Below are 22,974 nucleotides of genomic sequence, written 5' to 3' on the forward strand. Positions count from 1 at the left end.
TTTAGCCACGAGTTGTCAAGCCCTGTGGATTCCCCTTCTTCCCTGCGAGCTGCACAGCAGCAAACCACACAGCAGCATCCCTTGGCTGGATCACAACGAAGGAATCAAGAGAGCAATTTTAATCTTACTCATTATGGAACTCAGCAGATCCCTCCTGCTTATAAAGATTTAGCTGAGCCATGGATTCAGGTAAGTAGTTCTGATTCTTCATTTCTCAAAGAAACATTTATAGACTAATTAATATAGTTGTCTCCCCAGTTTATAATTGAAGAAAGTACTTTTGCTTGCCTCCATCATGACTCGTATTCCATTGAAAATTTTAATTTTACCTTTGATGTTAATACTATGCCACTTATTATAGAGCTTAAACTTCAAATTTTCTTTGTAATCTCACCTCCCATCTCTAGAAACATCTTTCTAAACTAACAGACAATAAAAGGTTATTCAAGGATAGACACCAGAACCATTTAATGCTAAGTTGCTCCAATGTTTAATCCTGCCAAGAATTTGTCATTTTCTTATTTGTTGCCATTTAAACTCAGTTTCTCCTATTCATATTCTCATGGCATATGTTAGGTACTCAATAATTGCTGAGTGGATGAGTAAGAAAAGAATGTGGTATTTACCTTGTATTAGTAATTTTTATTTGTAAGGACAGTTTCCATTCCTTTACTTTCTCTTCTGCTTAAATACTTTTTCATCCTTAGTAAATCGGAATTTCGGTTGGTTGGTTGGATTCTAATGATTTTCTTTGTTGTTATCTGCTTAGTCCATATGTAGAATCCAAAAGCAGACAACATCTCCAGATTATAGTGAAGTAAAATGTTTTTGATAATCTGGTAAATTCTATTAAATTCGTTAACAGACACAATAACTCATTAAGCTTATACACCAGAAGGATTTATCTCCTTTTTCTTTTTGTGACCATTATAGTCCTGCAGCTTTTGAATCCTCTTTTCTTAGCATGTTAACAGCCTAATAGGAATCTAATAAAATTTACAAACTTAATAAATATATTATTTATTTTATCTAGTTCATTAATGGTATTTAACATAGGCCCTTACCTGCCCCTTCATGAGTCCTCAAGAAAACTCTCAATTTGATACTGAGCTATTGGATGCCATTTTTTCAAGGCAGTGGTTCAGGTTTGTTTTGCTTAAGCTTTAGGTTGGCCTAGGCTATATATTCCTAGTTTTTTAAATTAGGAATATCATATAAGACATAATTAAGACTTATTGGTATGCTGTTTAACAATGCCAGGCATACAACAAATTCACTATACTCTAATTGATTTATTCTCCTTTACTATCACTTTAAAACAGAACACATAAAAAAGTCATGATTTATTTCCCCCAAAAATGTGTTTATTCATCCCTAATATTTAGAACTTTTTCAAATGATACATTATCTTAGATATTAAGTTTACTTTTAGCTAACTGGTCCATAATGTCAAGACCATGCACCCTTTCTTTTCTTTAGGGATTCTCTGGCTTTGCAGATGTGATAATGATGACTATAATCACATGCACTTTAAGTATTTCATTATCCTTTGCTGATTTGAACACAGTGTTTTTCTTTAGTCTTGATTTTTCCACTCCATTCATTATATTTTTTCTAGTTAACCAAATAAGAGCCTTTGACTTACTACTATCATTGGTAGGAGAAATACTCTTATCTCTTGAACACCTGCCCCAGTGCCTTTCTTGATTTGGCTTTTTTTAATCTTCAGGGTTTTTTCTGTAAACTACCTTAACACGAATACAAATTTGAGGTTCTTCACAGATATGTTTATTTTGTTTTGTGGTAAGCGCCGGAGTACAGAAATGCATATATATCCATCCAATTACTTAATGGTGTTCACTCTTAGTTTTACTTGAGCTAATAAATGTTAAGGAGTTTTGCTAATTACCAGTTAAACTTGAGTATGTCCTTACGGACACATTTGAAAATTGTATAGTATGGTGAAGACTTAAGAAATGTCCAACTTTCCTTTAGTAACCAAAAATCATACTTAATTCAAAACACTTCAGTTTTTCTTCACATTGAATTCATTTTGTTTGTCTGATTATAGGTATTCGGAATGGAACTCGTTGGCTGCTTATTTTCTAGAAACTGGAATGTAAGAGAGATGGCTCTCAGACGTCTTTCCCATGATGTTAGTGGGGCTCTGCTGTTGGCAAATGGGGAGAGCACTGGAAATTCCGGGAGCAACGGCGGGAACAGCCCAAGTGCTGGAGCTGCCAGTGGGTCTTCCCAGACCAGTGTCTCAGGAGATGTGGTGGAGGCATGCTGCAACGTTTTATCAATGGTCTGTGCTGACCCTGTCTACAAAGTGTACGTTGCTGCTTTAGTAAGTAGCTTTATTCTACAACCATAGCGTTATGGGTTTCTTGGGTTTTTTTTTTTTTGACAGTTTGCAGATATCATTTTTAAGATTCAGTAAAACTACTTTACCTAATTTAATTTTGGAAAATCCAAATATTTTTTTTATTCCATAATCCCAGGAAATTGCAGTCTTCCATTTAATCTCTTCACTTGGATTTTACTCGTTTTAACCTGGTCAGGATTTCTTATATGCTGTTTACTTTTCTCTACTCTATAAAGTAGCAATAGTAGGACTTCCCTTATGGCGCAGTGGTTAAGAATCACCTACCAATGCAGGGGACACGGGTTCGATCCCTGGGCCGGGAAGATCCCACATGCCGCAGAACAGCTAAGCCCTCGAGCCACAACTGCTGAGCCTACGTGCCACAACTACTGAGCCTGAGTGTCTACAGCCTGTGCCCTGCAAGAAGAGAAGCCACTGCAATGAAGCCCCTGCTCGCCACAACTAGAGAAAGCCCACGCACAGCAATGAAGACCCAACACAGCCAAAAAAAGCAATAGCTTGCTATTCATACCTTCACGTTTGCCTTACATTATACATGACCAAATTAAAGATTCTTTATGGGATAGCAAAGTAACCAGAGTTACTTTGATTTTTAAAAATTTGATATTAGACATTTTTTTTTATTAATTTGATATTAGACATTAAGAAGAACTGATTTGGGGGACTTCCCTGATGGTCCACTGGTAAAGAATCCGCCTTGCAGTGCAGGGGACGCAGGTTTGATCCCTGGTCAGGGAACTAAGATTCCACGTGCTGTGGGACAACTAAGCCTGCGTGCCGCAACTACTGAGCTCACAGGCCTCAACAAGAGAGCCCATGTGCTGCAAACTACAGCTGACACACCCTGGAGCCCGTGAACCACAGCTAGAGAGAGAAAACCCACATGCCACAACTAGAGAGAAACCCGAGCACTGCAACGAAAGATCCCACGTGCCTCAACGAAAGATCCCGCGTGCCGCAACTAAGACCTGACACAGCCAAAAATAAAATAAATAAATATAAAAAAAAGAACTGATTTTTAATGAACGTTGTATGGAAATTCAGAAACCTTTTCACAAAAGAGGATTCCATGACATAGATTACTGAGTTGTTTTTCTACTTTAACCTGTTAGAAGTTGTCTTTCATGAGTGAGATGGAATGACAAGGAGGCTGTTCTGTTTGTAATTTTGTATGCTAAAATTTGACTTTCTCCATTACGAGTATATATATCTTTAGAACAGGGTTTCTCAACCTCAGCACTTACTGACATTGACACATAATTATCTGTTGGGGGCAGGGGTGCTGTCTTATGCATTATAGGATGTTTAGTAGCATCCTTGGACTATACCCACTAGATACCAATGGCCACCCTATCCTCCCCTTAGTCATGACAACCAACAATGTCTCCAGGCATTGCTGAGTGTCCCCTGAGGGCCAAAACTGCCCCCAGTTCAGGACCACTGCTTTATTTATTTATTTATTTTTACAGCAGGTTCTCACTGGTCATCAATTTTATAATTTTATCCACATCAGTGTATACATGTCCATCCCAATCTCCCAATTCATCCCACCACCACCACCACCCCGCCCCCCCCCCGCCACTTTCCACCCTTGGTGTCCATATATTTCTTCTCTACATCTGTGTCTCAATTTCTGCCCTGCAAACCAGTGCATCTGTACCATTTTTCTAGATTCCACATATATATGATAACATATGGTATTTGTTTTTCTCTTTCTGACTTCACTCTGTATGACAGTTTCTAGATTCATCCACATCTCTACAAATGACCCAATTTTGTTCCTTTTTATGGCTGAGTAATATTGCATTGTGTATATGTACCACATCTTCTTTATCCATTCGTCTGTCAGTGCGCATTTAGGTTGCTTCCATGACCTGGCTATTGTAAACAGTGCTGCAGTGAACATTGGGGTGCATGTGTCTTTTTGAATTAATGGTTTTATCTGGGTATATGCCCAGTAGTGGGATTGCTGGGTCACATGGTAATTCTGTTTTTGTTCTTTAAGGAACCTCCATACTGTTCTCCATAGTGGCTGTATCAATTGACATTCCCACCAACAGTGCAAGAGGGTTCCCTTTTCTACACACCCTCTCCAGCATTTGTTGTTTGTAGATTTTCTGATGATGCCCATTCTAACTGGTGTGAGTTTTGATTTGCATTTCTCTAATAATTAGTGACGTTGAACAGCTTTTCATGTGCTTCTTGGCCATCTGTATGTCTTCTTTGGAGAAATGTCTGTTTAGGTCTTCTGCCCACCTGTTGATTGGGATGTTTGTTTTTATAATATTGAGCTGCAAGAGCTGTTTATATATTTTGGAGATTAATCCTTTGTCCATTGATTCATTTGCAAATATTTTCTCATTCTGAGGGTTGTCTTTTCGTCTTGTTTGTAGTTTCTTTTGCTTTGCAAAAGCTTTTAAGTTTCAGTAGGTCCCATTTGTTTATTTTTTTTTAATTTCCATTACTCTAGGAGGTGGATCAAAAAAGACCTTGCTGTGACTTATGTCAAAGAGTGTTCTTCCTATGTTTTCCGCTAAGAGTTTTATAGTGTCCAGTCTTACATTTAGGTGTCTAATCCATTTTGAGTTTATTTTTGTGTATGGTGTTAAGGAGTGTTCTAATTTCATTCTTTTACATGTAGCTGTCCAGTTTACCCAGCACCACTTATTGAAGAGACTGTCTTTTCTCCATTGTATGTCCTTGCCTCCTTTCTCATAGATTAGTTGACCATAGGTGCGTGGGTTTATCTCTGGGCTTTCTATCCTGTTCCATTGATCTGTATCTCTGTTTTTCTGCCAGTACCATACTGTCTTGATTACTGTAGCTTTGTAGTATAGTCTGAAGGCAGGGAGTCTGATTCCTCCAGCTCCTTTTTTTCCCCTCAAGACTGTTTTGGCTATTCGGGATCTTTTGTGTCTCCATACAAATTTTACGATTTTTTGTTCTAGTTCTTTAAAAAATGCCATTGGTAATTTGATAGGGATTGTATTGAATCTGTAGATTGCTTTGGATAGTACAGTCATTTTCACCATATTGATTCTTGCAGTCCAAGAACATGGTATATCTCTCCATCTGTTTGTATCATCTTTAATTTCTTTCAACAGTGTCTTACAGTTTTCTGCATACAGGTCCTTTGTCTCCCTAGGTAGGTTTATGCCTAGGTATTTTATTCTTTTTGTTGCAGTGGTAGATGGGAGTGTTTCCTTAATTTCTCTTTCAGATTTTTCCTCATTAGTGTAAGATTTCTGTGCATTAATTTTGTATCCTGCAACTTTACCAGATTCATTGATTAGCTCTAGTAGTTTTCTGGTGGCATCTTTAGGATTCTCTATGTATAGTATCATGTCATCTGCAAACAGTGACAGTTTTACTTCTTCTTTTCCAATTTGTATTCCTTTTATTTCTTTTTCTTCTCTGATTGCCACAACTATGACTTCCAAAACTATGTTGCATAATAATGGTGAGTGGACATCGTTGTCTTGTTCCTGATCTTAGAGGAAATGCTTTCAGGTTTTCACCATTGAGAATGATGTTTGCTGTGGGTTTGTCGTATATGCCCTTTATTATATTGAGGTAGGTTCCCTCTATGCCCACTTTCTGGAGAGTTTTTTTATTATAAATTGGTGTTGAATTTTGTCAAAAACTTTTTCTGCATCTATTGAGATAATCATATGGTTTTTATTCTTCAGTTTGTTAATAGTGTATCACATGACTGATTTTCATATATTGAAGAATCTTTGCATCCCTGGGATAAATCCGTGTATGATCCTTTTAATGTGTTGTTGGATTCTGTTTGCTAGTATTTTGTTGAGGATTTTTGCATCTATATTCATCAGTGATATTGGTCTATAATTTTCTTTTTTTCTAGTGTCTTTGTCTGGTTTTGGTATCAGGATGATGGTGGCCTCATAGAATGAGTTTGAGAGTGTTCCTTCTTCTGCAGTTTTTTGGAAGAGTTTGAGAATGATGGGTGTTAGCTCTTCTCTAAATGTTTGGTAGAATTCACCTGTGAAGCCATCTGGTCCTGGACTTTTGTTTGTTGGAAGATTTTTAATCACAGTTTCAATTTTATTACTTGTGATTGGTCTGTTCATATTTTCTATTTCTTCCTGGTTCAGTCTTGGAAGGTTATACCTTTCTAAGAATTTGTCCAATTTTTCCAGGTTGTCCATTTTATTGGCATAGAGTTGCTTGTAGTAGTCTCTTAGGATGCTTTGTATTTCTGCAGTGTCTGTTGTAACTTCTCCTTTTTCATTTCTAATTTTATTGATTTGAGTCCTCTCCCTCTTTTTCTTAATGAGTCTGGCTAATGGTTTATCAATTTTGTTTATCTTCCCAAAGAACCAGCTTTTAGTTTTATTGATCTTTGCTGCTATTTTCTTTGTTTCTATTTCATTTATTTCTTCTCTAATCTTTATGATTTCTTTCCTTCTGGTAACTTTGGGTTTTGTTTGTTCTTCTTTCTCTAGTTCCTTTAGGTGTAAGGTTAGATTGTTTGTTTGAGATTTTTCTTGTTTCTTGAGGTAGGCTGGTATTGCTATAAACTTTCCTCTTAGAACAGCTTTCGCTGCATCCCATAGGTTTTGGATCATCATGTTTTCATTGTCATTTGTCTCTAGGTATTTTTTGATTTCCTCTTTGATTTCTTCAGTGATCTCTTGGTTATTTAGTAACGTATTATTTAGCCTCCACGTGTTTGTGTTTTTTATGTTTTTCTTCCCTGTAAGTGATTTCTAATCTCATAGTGTTGTGTTCAGAAAATATGCTTGATATGAGTTCAGTTTTCTTAAATTTACTGAGGCTGATTTGTGATCTATCCTGGAGAATGTTCTGTGTGCACTTGAGAAGAAAGTGTAATCTGCTGTTTTGGGATGGAATGTCCTATAAATATCAATTAAATCTATCTGGTCTGTTGTGTCATTTAAAGCTTGTGTTTCCTTAGTAATTTTCTGTTTGGATGATCTTTCCTTTGTTGTAAGTGAGGTGTTAAAGTCCCCTACTATTACTGTGTTACTGTTGATTTGCTCTTTTATAGCGGTTAGCAGTTGCCTTATGTATTGAGGTACTCCTATGTTGGGAGCATATATATTTATAATTGTTACATCTTCTTCTTGGATTGATCCCTTGATCATTATGTAGTCCTTCCTTGTCTCTCGTAACATTCTTTATTTTAAAGTCTATTTTATCTCATACGAGTATTGCTACTTCAGCTTCTTTTGATTTCCATTTGCATGGAATATCTTTTTCCATCCTCTTACTTTCAATCTGTATGTGTCCCTAGGTCTGAAGTGGGTCTCTTGTAGACAGCATATATATGGGTCTTGTTTTTTGTATCCATTCAGCGAGCCTGTGTCTTTTGGTTGGAGCATTTAATTCATTCACGTTTAAGGTAATTATTGATATGTATGTTCCTATGACCATTTTCTTAATTGTTTTGGGCTTGTTTTTGTAGGTCCTTTTCTTCTCTTGTGTCTCCCACTTAGAGAAGTTCCTTTAGCATTTGTTGTAAAGCTGGTTTGGTGGTGCTGAATTCTCTTAGCTTTTGCTTGTCTGTAAAGCTTTTGATTTCTCCATCGAATATTGCCAGGTAGAGTAATCTTGGTTGTAGGTTCTTCCCTTTCATCACTTTAAATATGTCATACCACTCCCTTCTGGCTTATAGAGTTTCTGCTGAGAAGTCAGCTGTTAATTTTATGGGAGTTCCCTTGTATGTTATTTGTCGTTTTTCCCTTGCTGCTTTCAGTAATTTTTCTGTCTTTAATTTTTGCCAATTTGATTACTGTGTGTCTCGGTGTGTTTCTCCTTGGGTTTATCCTGTATGGGACTCTCTGCGCTTCCTGGACTTGGGTGGCTATTTCCTTTCCCATATTAGGGAAGTTTTCGACTATAATCTCTTCAGATATTTTCTCGGGTCCTTTCTCTCTCTCTTCTCCTTCTGGGACCCCTATAATGCGAATGTTGTTATGTTTAATATTGTCCCAGAGGTCTCTTAGGCTGTCTTCATTTCTTTTGATTATTTTTTCTTTATACTGTTCTGAAGCAGTGAATTCCACCATTCTGTCTTCCAGATCACTTATCCGTTCTTCTGCCTCATTTATCATGCTACTGATTCCTTCTAGTGTATTTTTCATTTCAGTTATTGTATTGTTCATCTCTGTTTGTTCTTTAACTCTTCTAGGTCTTTGTTAAACATTTCTTGCATCTTCTCGATCTTTGCCTCCATTCTTTTGCTGAGGTTCTGGATCATCTTCACTGTCATTATTCTGAATTCTTTTTCTGGAAGGCTGCCTATCTCCACTTCATTTAGTTGTTTTTCTGGGGTTTTATCTTGTTCCTTCATCTGGTACATAGCCCTCTCTGCCTTTTCATCTTGTCTGTCTTTCTGTGAATGTGGTTTTTGTTCCACAGGCTGCAGGATTGTAGTTCTTCTTAGGACCACTGCTTTAGAATAATTCTTATCTGGTCTGTTTTTATTTTTATTTTGGGGGTAGGAGTTTATTAATTTATTTTTGCTGTGTTGGGTCTTTGTTTCTGTGCGAGGGCTTTCTCTAGTTGTGGCAAGCGGGGGCCACTCTTCATCGCGGTGCGTGGGCCTCTCCCTATCGCGGCCTCTCTTGTTTTGGAACACAGGCTCAGTAGTTGTGGCTCATGGGCCTAGTTGCTCTGCAGCATGTGGGATCCTCCCAGACCAGGGCTCAAACCCGTGTCCCCTGCATTAGCAGGCAGATTCTCAACCACTGCGCCACCAGGGAAGCCCTCTGGTCTGTTTTTTTTTTTTAATTCCACTTCATTTTAAAAATGTATTTATTTATTTTATTTATTTGTTTTTGGCTGCATTGGATCTTCGTTGCTACACACACACACTCTCTCTAGTTGCAGTGTGCGGGCTTCTCGTTGCAGAGCATGGGCTTTAGGCGTGCAGGCTTCAGTAGTTGCAGCACACAGGCTCAGTAGTTGTGGTTCGCGGGCTCTATAGCATAGAGTCAGTAATTGTGGCACACAGGATTAGTTGCTCCACGGCATGTGGGATCTTCCCAGACCAGGAATCAAACCTGTGTCCCCTGCATTGGCAGGAGGATTCTTAACCACTGTGCCACCAGGGAAGTCCCTGGTCTGTTTTTAAAACTCATTTCATTTCTCTGCTTCCACTCTTAATCTTTTTCTAATCCATCCTATAACAACTATGCCTAGCAAATCTTCTTTTTGAAAGGTAGTATAGTATAGTGTTTATGAACATTAGTTTGGAGTCAAAATTGAGTGACCTCATAATTTATCATCCCAAGTGGGATACTTGGATAATCTGCTAAACTGGGCCTAGCCTAGGCAATCTGGATATTTGGTCAAAATCAGAGAGACTTTGATTCGAATTCTGGTTCTCCAGTTTGCTAGCAGTGTAACTTTTTAGGACTCTTAAACTTCATCTTTTTCACCTATAAAATAATGAAAATATGTACCTCTTAGGTTTGAAATGAGATTGTGTAGATACCTCTAACTGTAATGTCTAGTACATTGTGAGAACATGGAATATAATAGTCATCATTATTCCTTAAATGCCACTTTATTCCCCAGCTCAGAAACCTACAGAGGTTTCTGTTTCTTCAACAGCATTTCCTAAGGCATATTCTGTGGAAGTTTGGCTGGACTATGAAAAGTTCCTTCCCTTTCTTCCCTGAAGAAAGAGTTCTGTGTTCAGTTAAAATTGGTGAATACTAAATTACATGAGGTTAAATGGGTCTGTTCACTGAAAGGCTTCCAGGAACCTTCATAAGTTAACATACATTGGGAATCTAATCATGGCATAAGATGCATTATTTCCCAAATTTATCTTAACCGTGGTCTTTTTTTTTTATATAGCATCTTGAGGGACCAAAAGACCAGCATACTGTAGAATAAAGACCAGCATAATGTAGAATAAAGACCAGTGTTCTTGGCCCAACTTTTTACCTCTTTCTTCTTACTATTTTCCAACACAAACCTTCAGACAGACATATTTGACTGTTCAGTATAATGCCTTACTATCTGGTTGTTTATTATCACTTCACATGGTTTCCCAGTGTGTTCATGAGCTCCTAGAGTGCAGGGACTCTGAATGATACTGTATTCTGATTCCTCTACAGTTATTTAGTGTGCCAGGCACAGTGAGGGCAGACATGGTTCCTGCCCTTAGAGCTCTCCCTTCCCTTTCTCCCCTCCCTCTTGCCCTTCTTTGTTTTCCCTTCCCCTCCCTCCCCATATATAATTTTTTGCTGAACAATTTGAAAGTTATGTGCAGGCATCATGACATTTCACTTCAAATACTTTAGCATGTATCTCTTAAGAACAAATAACATTCTTCTGTATAATCACCATGCAATCAGCAAACTCTAAAAATTTAGCATTAATTACAATATTATTATGGACTATAAAGTCCATATTCAGATATCCCCAGACTGTCCCAACAGTGTCCTTTTCAGCTAAACTACAGACTTTATTCATATTTCACCCATTTTTCCATTAATGTCTTTTTTCTCTTTTAGGATCCAATCCAGAATCTCACATTGCACTTAGTTATCATGCCCCCCTAATTTTCCCATCTGTGACAATTCCTCAGTCCTTACTTGTCTTTTGTAGACCTTGACACTTTTGAAGTATTGGCCAGTTATTTTGAAGAATGTTCCTCAATTTGGGTTTATCTGGTATTTTCTCATGATTACATTATGCATTTTTCGCAAGAACACCAGAGGTGATGTGCCCTTCTCAGTGCATTGTTATCAGGGGGTATATCATGTCAGTGTGTCTTATTATTGGTGATGCCATCCTTCATCACTTGCTTAAGGTGCTGTCTACTGGGTACTGTAAAATTACTATTAATAAATGTCTTGGGGGAGATACTTTGAGACTATGCAAATATCCTGTCTCTATTCACAGATTTTAGCATTTGTCAGTGGATCTTGCCTACAGCAATGACTACTGTGGTGTTCTAACGGTGATCTTCTATTTCCCATATTCCTCCTTTATTAGTTAATTGGAATTTGTCTATAACGAAGAGCTGTCTCTTCTCTCCTATTTATGTATTTATTCAGTTTTTTTATTTCTATCACCATAGACTCATGGGTATTTATTTTATTCTATGGGTTATAATTCAGTACTATCATCATTTACTTTGTGACCAAGTTATTCCATCTTTAGCCATTGGGAGCTCTTTCAAGTTGGCTCCTTTCCTCATTTTCTTTTTAAAATAACTTTTTATTCTGAAATTAATTCAGACTTTTAAAAATTACAGAAATAGTTGAGAGTTCCTTTCTACCTTATCTATCCAATTTTTTATTTGTATCAGTATCAACTCATGGATTCTTATTTTATTTATGGGTTATAATCTGTTCCTATCATTATTTTATTTCTCAAATTGTCTCAGATTAGGCCATTGTCCCTGATGCTTTTTAAATGTAGTTAAACTGACCTTCAGTTTTTTTCCCCCAGAAAACGTTGAGAGCCATGCTAGTATATACTCCTTGCCATAGTTTGGCAGAAAGAATCAAACTGCAGAGACTTCTCCGGCCAGTTGTAGACACCATCCTAGTCAAGTGTGCAGACGTCAATAGGTAAGGCCCTATAAATGAAGTGCTTCAAACCGCCTTGTCCTGAAAGCCTAGCACAGAGCCTCAAACCTAGTGAGTATTTGATACATACTTACTAAATGAGGCTTTGAATACTGTTTTATAATGTGAGATTTGAAATTAACATGTAACATTTAAAGCTCTTAAGGACTAGGGAGAACTAATGGCAAGTAAAAACCAGGCTAACAACCTGCGTGGACCTCCAGATTATTGTATGGTGATTGAATCTCTTTTATTTTAAAGTAATATTCTTAAAACTGAAGTCCAGTTGATAAGAACAGCAGGTGATATATGAGATATTATCTCATTTTAGAGAATGAGTTACACAGGATAGGAACCAATAAAATCATTATACATGCTTTGCATTATCAGGACCAAAAAAACAAAAACCCCATTCCATTATTTTCTTTGTGATGGAATTTTACTCTGTGATAGTTTTGTCAAATAACAACAACAACAATTCCATATATCCCTGCAATATCCTTAAAAATCAGCAAGGAACAAGAACAGCCCTAACTGGAGGTAGAGAAATGAGGGTATGGTGATAGGGAAAATGAGCACAAGCTACGCTTTTATTAGACCGCTGGTTCTCTCTCTATATTTTTTCCCTTTCCATAAAGTGGGAGGAAAAGACCACTTTTCATATAATGAGCATAGCCGCAGTAAACACTTTTTTGGCAGTTCTCATCTCTTCGTGTCCCAGCAGATCTCAGGTGGTAAGAAGCACTGACTCTCCCTTGGTTTGCCTCTGCCATTACCTCCTTTTGGAGCTCTTCTAGTCCAATTTTGTCTTCCTCCCTAAGTCACATGATATAGTCTGTAGAGGATCTCAGAAATTAAGTACTTAATTTTGACTTGTTTCTCATCTCATAAAGTCTGTCTTTTGTCTCCATTGTTTCTCTACACAAGCCTATAGATTGTAAGTATTAGAGGTTTTCTTGTTGCTTAGAGAGAATACTATAAATACCTGAAAAAAATTAACAAGTAATTTGAAAAATGCATAGAAAAATCATTTCATTTCTTAATATTATAATAGGGTTTTTTCCCCTAAGAATTTCAATGCTTTTATGGCATTTGTTTTGTTGTCCGCTTTCTGAAATTCTAAAGTTAGGTTGTTGACTTGGTCACTTGAATGACTGAACATCATAAGAAATATGGTAAAGAGATTTTATGATATTTAGAAGTCATTCTGGCTATATAAAGAGAATATAAAGGTTTTGGATGGGAAGACTTTGTTTTTAATTCAAGAGAACTTAATGAAAATTCAGAAATCAAAATGTCTAAGTCTTTTCTTTCTTATTTTAACAAGATATGATAATGAAAATAAGCCTTTTATCTGGTTTCATATTTAATACTTGCTGTTTGTAAGAGCCAGTAGTGAAGATTCTGTGCTTAACACAGAAGATAAGGTAAAATTTATGGAATCAGACCTAATAATAAATATTATTACTTATAGTGACATCATTAATGCAGTTTTAGTGGTTGAGAAGCAAACACTCCTAAAAACATTTTTTCCCACCTTTTCACAAGGCGTTACATTACTACTCTCCTTTTAATATGTATTTTATCCAAGATTAAAGTCTGATGTTGCTTCCTTTCATTTTTAGTCGCACAAGTCAGCTGTCTATATCAACGCTATTGGAATTGTGCAAAGGCCAAGCAGGAGAGTTGGCCGTTGGCAGAGAAATACTTAAAGCTGGTAATAACTTTTTACTTAAAATTAATATAGCATGTTTTATCATTTTCCTTAGACGGTCTAATCTCATAATCTCTAATAGGGCAGTTACAGGATTTTGAAATAATTTTGTAAATTGACTCAGCTAACATTAGAAATAGGAATTAATCTAAAAGGGAGATTCTTGAAATTAATATAATTCAAGTATTTTTGTTAACCTTAAACCATTTGATCATGTTTTGTTTTAGATTTTAATATCACTGTTTTTCATTTATTTTTACTTTACTTTCTGTAGGATCCATTGGTATTGGTGGTGTTGATTATGTCTTAAATTGTATTCTTGGAAACCAAACTGAATCAAACAACTGGCAAGAACTCCTGGGCCGCCTTTGTCTCATAGATAGACTGCTGTTGGAATTTCCTGCTGAATTTTACCCTCATACTGTCAGTACTGATGTTTCACAAGCTGAGCCTGTTGAAGTCAGGTAATTTTTCTTCTGAAAATACATTTCTTTCCTCCTTTTACCTACCCCATCCCACCGCCCCCCGCCACACCCATCCAAGAAGGACACATTTTAGATGAATGAAAGACTCAAATTACAGCACACGTGTAGGTTACTGATACCTTAATATTTGATTGGTGAACACCTGAAGTCTAGGCTATTTAATTAAAAATTTTTAGATCCTTTATACTGATTTTTTTAATGTAAAAGCTGTGAATAAGTACCATTTTATTTGTATATATTTTGCAGTAATTTTAATTTGTTTCATAATTGAATGTGTTTTTTCTTTCAGGTATAAGAAGCTGCTGTCCCTCTTAACCTTTGCTTTGCAGTCCATTGATAATTCCCACTCAATGGTTGGCAAACTCTCCAGAAGGATATATTTGAGTTCTGCAAGAATGGTTACTGCAGTACCCCATGTATTTTCAAAACTGTTAGAAATGCTGAATGTTTCCAGTTCTACTCATTTTACCAGGATGCGTCGTCGTTTGATGGCTATTGCAGATGAGGTGGAAATTGCTGAGGCCATCCAGCTGGGCATAGAAGACACTTTGGATGGTCGACATGACAGCTTTTTGAAGGCGTCAGTCCCCAACAGCTGTACGGAAGCCACAGAGAACAGTTCCTTTGAGCGCACAGACCATTTAGAGAAAACTGGAAAAGGATTGTGTGCTACAAAATTGAGTGCCAGTTCAGAGGACATTTCTGACCGACTGGCCAGCATTTCAGTAGGACTTCCTAGTTCAACAACAATGGAGCAGCCAAAGCCAATGGTTCAAACAAAAGGCAGACCCCACAGTCAGTGTTTGAACTCCTCTCCTTTATCTCATCATTCCCAACTAATGTTCCCAGCCGTGTCAAGCCCTTCTTCATCTGCCCCATCTGTACCACCTGGCACCGTAACAGATGTCTCTAAGCACAGACCTCAGGGGTTTGTTCCCTGCAAAATACCTTCTGCATCTCCTCAAACACAGCGCAAGTTTTCTCTACAGTTCCAGAGAAACTGTTCTGAAAACAAAGACTCAGATAAACTTTCCCCAATCTTTACTCAGTCAAGACCCCTGCCCTCCAGTAATATACACAGGCCAAAGCCATCTCGACCTACCCCAAGTAATACAAGTAAACAGGGAGATGCCTCAAAAAATAGCATGACACTTGATTTGAACGGTAGTTCCAAACGTGATGACGGCTTTGGCAGCAGCAGCAATAGCAGTAATGCTATTATACCTAGTGACGAGACAGTGTTCACCCCAGTAGAGGAGAAATGCAGATTAGATGTCAATACAGAGCTCAACTCCAGTATTGAGGACCTTCTTGAAGCATCTATGCCTTCAAGTGACACAACAGTAACTTTTAAGTCAGAAGTTGCTGTGCTGTCTCCTGAAAAGGATGAAAATGATGATACCTACAAAGATGATATGAATCATAATCAGAAGTGCAAAGAAAAAATGGAAGCTGAAGAAGAAGAAGCTTTAGCGATTGCCATGGCAATGTCAGCATCTCAGGATGCCCTCCCCCTAGTTCCTCAACTACAGGTTGAAAATGGAGAAGACATCATCATCATTCAACAAGATGTAAGTATAGTCTTTAAGAGGTTAGAGAGTTTCCTCGGGCCGTGCTAAAATAAAACTAATTCAGAAATACAGCTTTTAACATGAGTTAACTGTTAGAAGCAGAGTTTTCACATAGAATTAATTATACAACAATTTTTGTATCATTATTTGAACAGAAATACTCATTGCCTATTTCAGAGGTGCTTCTGGTTGATTCTACAGTGGTGATCACTTATGCATTTGACATTGGTCACCAACACTGTCCACTCAGAGGTCAAGTTTATAGGTGATTTGGGGAAGCCAGACTGAACAAGAGTAATATTTTGCCAGGCTGATTTCACAAACTCTTACTCTTTTAACTTAACAGTAAAAGGATTGCTCTCATTTAATATGCAGACACCAGAGACTCTACCAGGACATACCAAAGCAAAACAACCTTATAGAGAAGACACTGAATGGCTGAAAGGTCAGCAGATAGGCCTTGGAGCATTTTCTTCTTGTTATCAGGCTCAAGATGTGGGAACTGGAACTTTAATGGCTGTTAAACAGGTAAATATCTAGTGAGCATATAAATGATTACAATTATAAAAGTGAGCAAATAAAGGATATATCCCCATATGTATATATTTTAGTTTTTAAAGTTTTCAGAAACCTAAATTTCTTTTTCTAAAATATTTATTTATTCATTTTTTTGCTGCGTTGGTTCTTAGTTGCGGCACGCAGGATCTTCATTGCGGCACGTGGGCCTCTCTCTAGTTGTGGCTTGCAGGTTTTCTGTCTCTAGTTGGGGCACGCAGCCTCTCTCGTTGAGGCATGTAGGCTCAGTAGTTGTGGCGTGAGGGCTTAGTTCCCCGACCACGGATCAAACCCACGTCCCCTGCATTGGAAGGCAGATTCCTTACGACTGGACCACCAGGGAAGTCCTGAGAAACCTAAATTTTAAAATAGATGTTGCCACAGCACCAAAGGTATCATGAGTTCTATTTGAAAGTTGAAGCATGATTATTGTCATGGTTCATCAAGATGAAACATCAGGATGGGCCCTATAAAGGTTGCAGTTTTTGTTTGCACTCTTTTATATTTATTAGAGGTATGGTTTTATACTCCCTTCAGCAAAGTTACTGATGCAGTGTCATCTTGGGATTTCTGTGGTTTACTTTTTATAATGAGCATGCTTATCAAGATATGACAATAGTTGGGAACTCCCTTGTGGTCCAGTGGTTAGGACTTGGCGCTCTCACTGCTGGGGCCCGGGTTCAGTCCCTGGTCGGGGAACTAAGATCCCACAAGCCTCATGGTGAGGCCATAGTAAAGTTTTAGTCATGTTTAAGTCATGTTTAAGTCATGTTGGTTCTTATGATTGGGCTTTTCTCATTTTTTTAGTCTGCCTTCAGACAGTTTGGAAAGATTGGTTATGTCTCAGTCTTCTTTCATCTCCTGATATTTTACTGCTGCTTGTTAGATTCTTATTATTTAAAAGAGTTTGATTTGGTTTTTTTTATAAAGTATCTACATTGCATCCATGAGCATAAATGCCTTCTATTGATATATGTTAATTTGGGTTTGTCCATTTTAGATCAGTAATTAGTGAAAATTATAAATAGAAACCCATCAGAATTCAAAACTTTGTAAATATGTTTACTGAAATAGGTGACGTATGTCAGAAATACATCTTCTGAGCAAGAAGAAGTAGTAGAAGCATTAAGGGAGGAGATAAGAATGATGAGCCATCTGAATCATCCAAACATCATTAGGATGTTGGGAGCCACATGTGAGAAGAGCAATTATAATCTCTTCATTGAATGGATGGCAGGTATGTTCATGTTTTAAATTACAAATAGTGATACATAGATTTAACTTTTGCTTGATATTAAATTTAGGAAAAACCGTTTAATGAACACTTATTTTTATTAAATAGTTTAGATTCCTAAAAGTAAATTGCCTCAGCATAGTAGTATGAACTGTAAATAGTTTGTCTTTCATTTAAATATAAATAAAATATTCATTAACTCTAACTTTTAAACTTTTTCAGTGTGTCTTTTAAAATGATTGTGTACCATTGTTTTATAGGAATAATTTTTTTAAACCTGCCATGGTAAGATCCATATTTGTCCAGTTGGCCATCATTAATAGGACAGATTTAGGAAATATTTTAACATAACAATATAAAAATAAAATTAGTTAAGATATAGCTTTAAAAACTAACAGGTAAACTAGCACTGAAGCGTAAGTTGAACCTTGTCATCTACTTGAACAAATAGAGACTGAGTTTTATTTTGTATTAAACCGTATATACAGTAAAATAAATGACTTGGGACGTAATGAATACACAAGCACTTGGTTTCTTACTTTTTTGTGTTTGAAGAGTGTATTTCTATTTACAAATCAGTTCTTTAGTACATTCTCTGATGTTGGTTGTTACCTGGGTTGATGGTTGTATATAGGTTGACTATTATAAACAATTTTAGATATAAACAATTTTAGATGAGGCTTATTGAGTTTGTGACTTGTCCTAGGTCAGAGCTGGTAAACAGTAGGATATGAAGCCTAACTCTGGGTCTTCTGGCTCCTCCCATTCTTTTTACCTTCTGTTAAATAACATGTTACCACTGTTTACTTACATCATTAAGAAAGAGATTTTGTATATCTTGGTCAAAAAGACAGAGAGGTGAATTGTACATAAGAGGAATAGTTCCATCCAAAATTGTTAACTTTTAAAGCTTTCTGAAATCTTGACCTTCCAGAAAACCAGTTCATGAGGGTTCCATGAAAATGTCTCCTAATTGATAGGTTTTAAGATTACTGGAATGTGTTAGTCTTTAAACCAGTTTCACTTCTGAAGCAGATGATAAATTTAATATTTCAAATGTGAATGTGAGCTTATGTACTGCAAGCTTATGTAACCAAAGTGTAATAAACAATTTTAATTTTGGCTTAAGTTTATGACAAATTATTATTATTACATGTTTAGGGGGATCTGTGGCTCATTTGCTCAGTAAATATGGAGCCTTCAAGGAATCAGTAGTTATTAACTATACTGAACAATTACTTCGTGGCCTTTCATATCTCCATGAAAACCAGATCATTCACAGAGATGTCAAAGGTAGGAATTCTTTTAATTATTATCTTCTTATTATCAATAATCAGAAAACAAATGTAATTTTAAAACTTAGACCTTTGTTGATAGTTTCTAACTTGAAATCAACTATGGGATTGTTTCTCCTGAGTAACTCAGATCACTAGAATTATCAGAAGTGAAAGGAACTTTTCAGGGTAATATATTCTGCCTTCTTTAGGCTGAGACTTTTTCCACAGTCTTACTGCTAATTGATGACAAACCAAGTACCGAATCCAAGTCTCTGATTCCCCTGTCTTGGTCTCATGATGTACTTACTGCCTCCCCAAAGGTTCCTGTTCCTGGCTTTATTTAAAATAACTGGGATACTGTAAGACTCCTTTTAAGAAAAATCCTCTCTAATCTTTTGCAGTTTGGTTTATTAAAGAGCAACTTCAGGGAATTCCCTGGTAGTCTAGGTTAGGACTCCGTGCTTTCACTGCCGGGGTGCAGGTTCGATCCCTGGTCAGGGAACTAAGATCCTGCAAGCTGCGTGGCCAAAAAAAGAGAGCAACTTTGGTTTTCTGACATGAATGCCTTTAGGATTTGATATAACACATTCAAGTAATTTTATAACATTAATTTTTTATTAAGCTATAATTATGAAATTATAAAGTCTGAATTGGTCTAGGTCAGTATGTTTCAACAGAGCTTGTCTCAAAGTGTAAACTACACTAAAATTGGAACTTTGAGTAAAGGTTTTGCTAAGAATCATTATATTAAAGGTTTAACACTTACTATTTAAAAGTTTTACGAAATCTCTGCTTTTGTTCCTTATGCCTTGATGCTTTGTCTGATTTTCCCTCTGAGGCTTTGGATTTTTTTTTACACTGCAGAGACCTATGTGCCTTTACTAAAGAAGTGAATTGAGAGGAAGAGTAGATTTCTCTGTCACACAGTCTACTTTCTTTCTTTTGTCATTATCCTATTTTATTAGTAGTATTTTACTGAGTTTTTAATCTGTTCTTTTGTTTTTAACATATAAGGTCATTTGCTGTTTTTGTTGACAGGTGCCAATTTGCTAATTGACAGCACAGGTCAGAGACTGAGAATTGCTGATTTTGGAGCTGCAGCCAGGTTGGCATCAAAAGGAACTGGTGCAGGAGAGTTTCAGGGACAATTATTGGGGACAATTGCATTTATGGCACCTGAGGTGAGAAGCAGCTTTGAGTGTGATGAAAAAAAATATTTTGGAGTTCTGTGTGACAGCATTACACCAAATAAATTTGCAGTGTTATCCACTATGTGATTACTAATTAGAAGTCCACGGCCCTAAAACTAAGGTCTTAATGATATCCTTGATTTCAGACCTTAATCCCTGCCTTTCCATAGCCTTTAAGCAAATCTATTAAAACCTATTTCTAACAAAGAATTATTCGGTAATTTATAGTAGTTGTTTTCTAGTAAACCCAAGGTGCATAATTGCTATTCTGAACTCGGCCTCTTCTGTTATGTTCAGAACTCTTCACGTTCATATGTAGTGATAATTGGTTGTCCTCTTGCTCTGTAGTTTACTACGCGTACTGAGGCGGCTTTGAAATTCTGTGATATGCCTCTCCTTCAGAACCTCACAATTCTCCAAAATATTTTTGTCCCACATAGGAGATTGAGCGTGTTAATGAAATAAATGAGACATCAGGTAGTCTGTGGAATTGTTCTTTGTACATTGTTTTGCTCTGAAGTAAAAAAACCAGAATCCGTAACTACAGAATGGCTTTCTTTTTCTAATGAGTCATATTTCCAAATTAACTCTGCTTTATTTTAGGTCCTAAGAGGTCAGCAGTATGGTAGGAGCTGTGATGTATGGAGTGTTGGCTGTGCTATTATAGAAATGGCTTGCGCTAAACCACCTTGGAATGCAGAAAAACACTCCAATCATCTTGCTTTGATATTTAAGGTACTCATGAGATAAAAATTACTTCTTTCTGCTAAAATTGGCAGAAGGCAAATTTTCATGGGTTCTCTCCTTCCCTGTCAATCTAACATGAAGGCATATCTTCTTTGAAATAAATGTATGTGTATATATCTCCAGGAATTGATATGATGTGGTGAATGTTGGCAGCATGAACAGTCAGTTCTCATTATTCACGGTAGTCATGCTCTGTCAAGTCACTGAGAACACTGAATTAGCAAATACTGAATCATTGCTCCTGGGTGAAATATGTACATATATATATATATACACACACACACACACGCACACCAAACTTTTAAATTAAAATACTTGAAGCTCTTTATGTATTGTACTGTCACAAATTTTTTAATCTGTTATTTCTTGTATTTAAAAAATTCACACCTAAGTCAGAGGCCAAGGCTGTTCTACCTTTCTGACAACTTCCAAATCCATTCTCTCCACTTCCACCAGAGAATAATGTAATGTTTGAGATTTAGCGTTTGAGTTGCACATGTGCTCATTTAAAAGCTTGGGCTTTGTAGTTATACAGACCTGGGCCCAAACCCTGGTTCCATCCTTTAACAGCCATGTGACTAGGAGAATTACTTATTCTGTCTACTGTCTGTTTTCTTGTTTATAAAATGGGTGTAATAATAGCACCTCCTTGATGAATTATTTATATTACATCATGAGGATAAACAGAATTACCTCTGGGCCTGAGAGTAAAGCACTTAAAACACACAGTCTGTGCAGAGTGGGTAGTATTAGTCCTCCGAGCTGATCCCCAGCGCCTCTCCCCTGCCATAATCTCCTCCAGGTCTCCCCATGCTTATATAACTTCCTCAGTCACCTGAAAATAAAAAATCAGTGCAGTTGTGTTTCTGATATACTAAATTGACTGGCCAGGTTTAGTCTTACTTACTTTGAATAGCTCTCTGTGCTGAAAAAACAGAAAATGTGCAATGAAGGAAAGAGGACAAACCATTTTGGAGAGTGAGTATGAGGAAAGCAGAATTGATTTGAGTGACTGTTTCACCTGCCTCATCATTGTGATGCACTTCGCCTTGTTCATTTGAGACAATAAAGAGAACTGTAGCTCCATCTGATCAGCATGTATTTGCTCAAATTCATGAGTTTTTCCATAGACACCTTGTTAGCAAAAAGTCCACCCACTTTTAATTCTTCTATGTATAGGATGCATATATAGAGGTTATGAAATATATGCACGTGTACTTCTGTATCAGAAGCTCCAGTTGTGGAGAACTTTAACCCTAGTGTTTTCTCTTACAGATTGCCAGTGCAACTACTGCTCCATCAATCCCTTCACATTTGTCTCCTGGTTTACGAGATGTGGCTCTTCGCTGTTTAGAACTTCAACCTCAGGACAGACCTCCATCAAGAGAGCTACTGAAGCATCCAGTCTTCCGTACTACATGGTAGCCAATTATACAAATAAACTGTAATGGAGACAGGATGCTCAACAAGAGAAAAAACTTTTGTGGGGAACCACATTGATAATCTGCTGGCCTTCATGCCACTGAACAGCTATGAACAAGATCAGTGGGGAACCCTTACCTAAGTATGTGATTGACAAATCATGATTTGTACCTAAGCTTAGTATGCAAAAGTCCACAATTTGTGCAGAAACTGTAAACTGTGCCTTTCAAAGAACTGGCCCTAGGTAAACAGGAAAGCAATGAAGTTTGCATGATTAATTAACAGAAGCATAATTTTTTGGAGCACTTTTTCAGCAATATTAGCAGCTGAGGGGCTCAGGATCTGTTTTAATGTTTCAGTTATTCTTCCATTTCATATTGTGATCACAAGCAGGGGGTTCTGCAGTTCATTTTTTTGTTTTTTTTTTTTTTGGTCACTGGCTATAAAAATCAGTATCTGCCTCTTTTAGGTCAGAATATGCTATAAGTAGCAGTAAATAAATATATTTTTAAAAGTTGATAACTTCTTTATGACCCACAATTGACCTTTATCTTTTTAAATGCCTGGGCAATTGTGGTTCATTGTGCATTTTACTGTTGGCCCATTCATTTCGTTTTTGGAAATTATGGTTCTATATTTTCATTTCACCTTCATTTATGTTTAATATTCAGGGAAAGGTGATCTTTCAAACCAGAAAAAAAAAAAAAGAACTAGATGTGAACCAGAGTTTATTAAATATCTTGCTATTGCAAGAGTTTTTTAAAATATAGATGCAATTTTGTTTGTTTTTAAAATTGGAATATGATAAAATA

General features: G+C 36.8%; 1 protein-coding gene across 1 annotated transcript in view; it reads left to right on the forward strand.

Moving 5' to 3' along the window:
- MAP3K1 (mitogen-activated protein kinase kinase kinase 1) overlaps window positions 1-22,165 on the forward strand; it is a 79,192-nt gene extending 57,027 nt beyond the window's left edge. Inside the window, exons 9-20 of the mRNA XM_065874777.1 lie at window positions 6-189; window positions 2,072-2,350; window positions 11,849-11,970; window positions 13,593-13,684; window positions 13,956-14,145; window positions 14,456-15,737; window positions 16,113-16,265; window positions 17,367-17,529; window positions 18,688-18,819; window positions 19,842-19,984; window positions 20,597-20,728; window positions 22,016-22,165. Of these exons, the coding sequence (XP_065730849.1) occupies window positions 6-189; window positions 2,072-2,350; window positions 11,849-11,970; window positions 13,593-13,684; window positions 13,956-14,145; window positions 14,456-15,737; window positions 16,113-16,265; window positions 17,367-17,529; window positions 18,688-18,819; window positions 19,842-19,984; window positions 20,597-20,728; window positions 22,016-22,165 (3,022 nt within the window). The remainder of the gene's footprint in view (window positions 1-5; window positions 190-2,071; window positions 2,351-11,848; window positions 11,971-13,592; window positions 13,685-13,955; window positions 14,146-14,455; window positions 15,738-16,112; window positions 16,266-17,366; window positions 17,530-18,687; window positions 18,820-19,841; window positions 19,985-20,596; window positions 20,729-22,015) is intronic.
- Window positions 22,166-22,974: the final 809 nt, after the last annotated feature.

Source organism: Phocoena phocoena, chromosome 3 (genome assembly GCF_963924675.1).
Source record: "Phocoena phocoena chromosome 3, mPhoPho1.1, whole genome shotgun sequence".
NCBI lineage: Eukaryota > Metazoa > Chordata > Mammalia > Artiodactyla > Phocoenidae > Phocoena > Phocoena phocoena.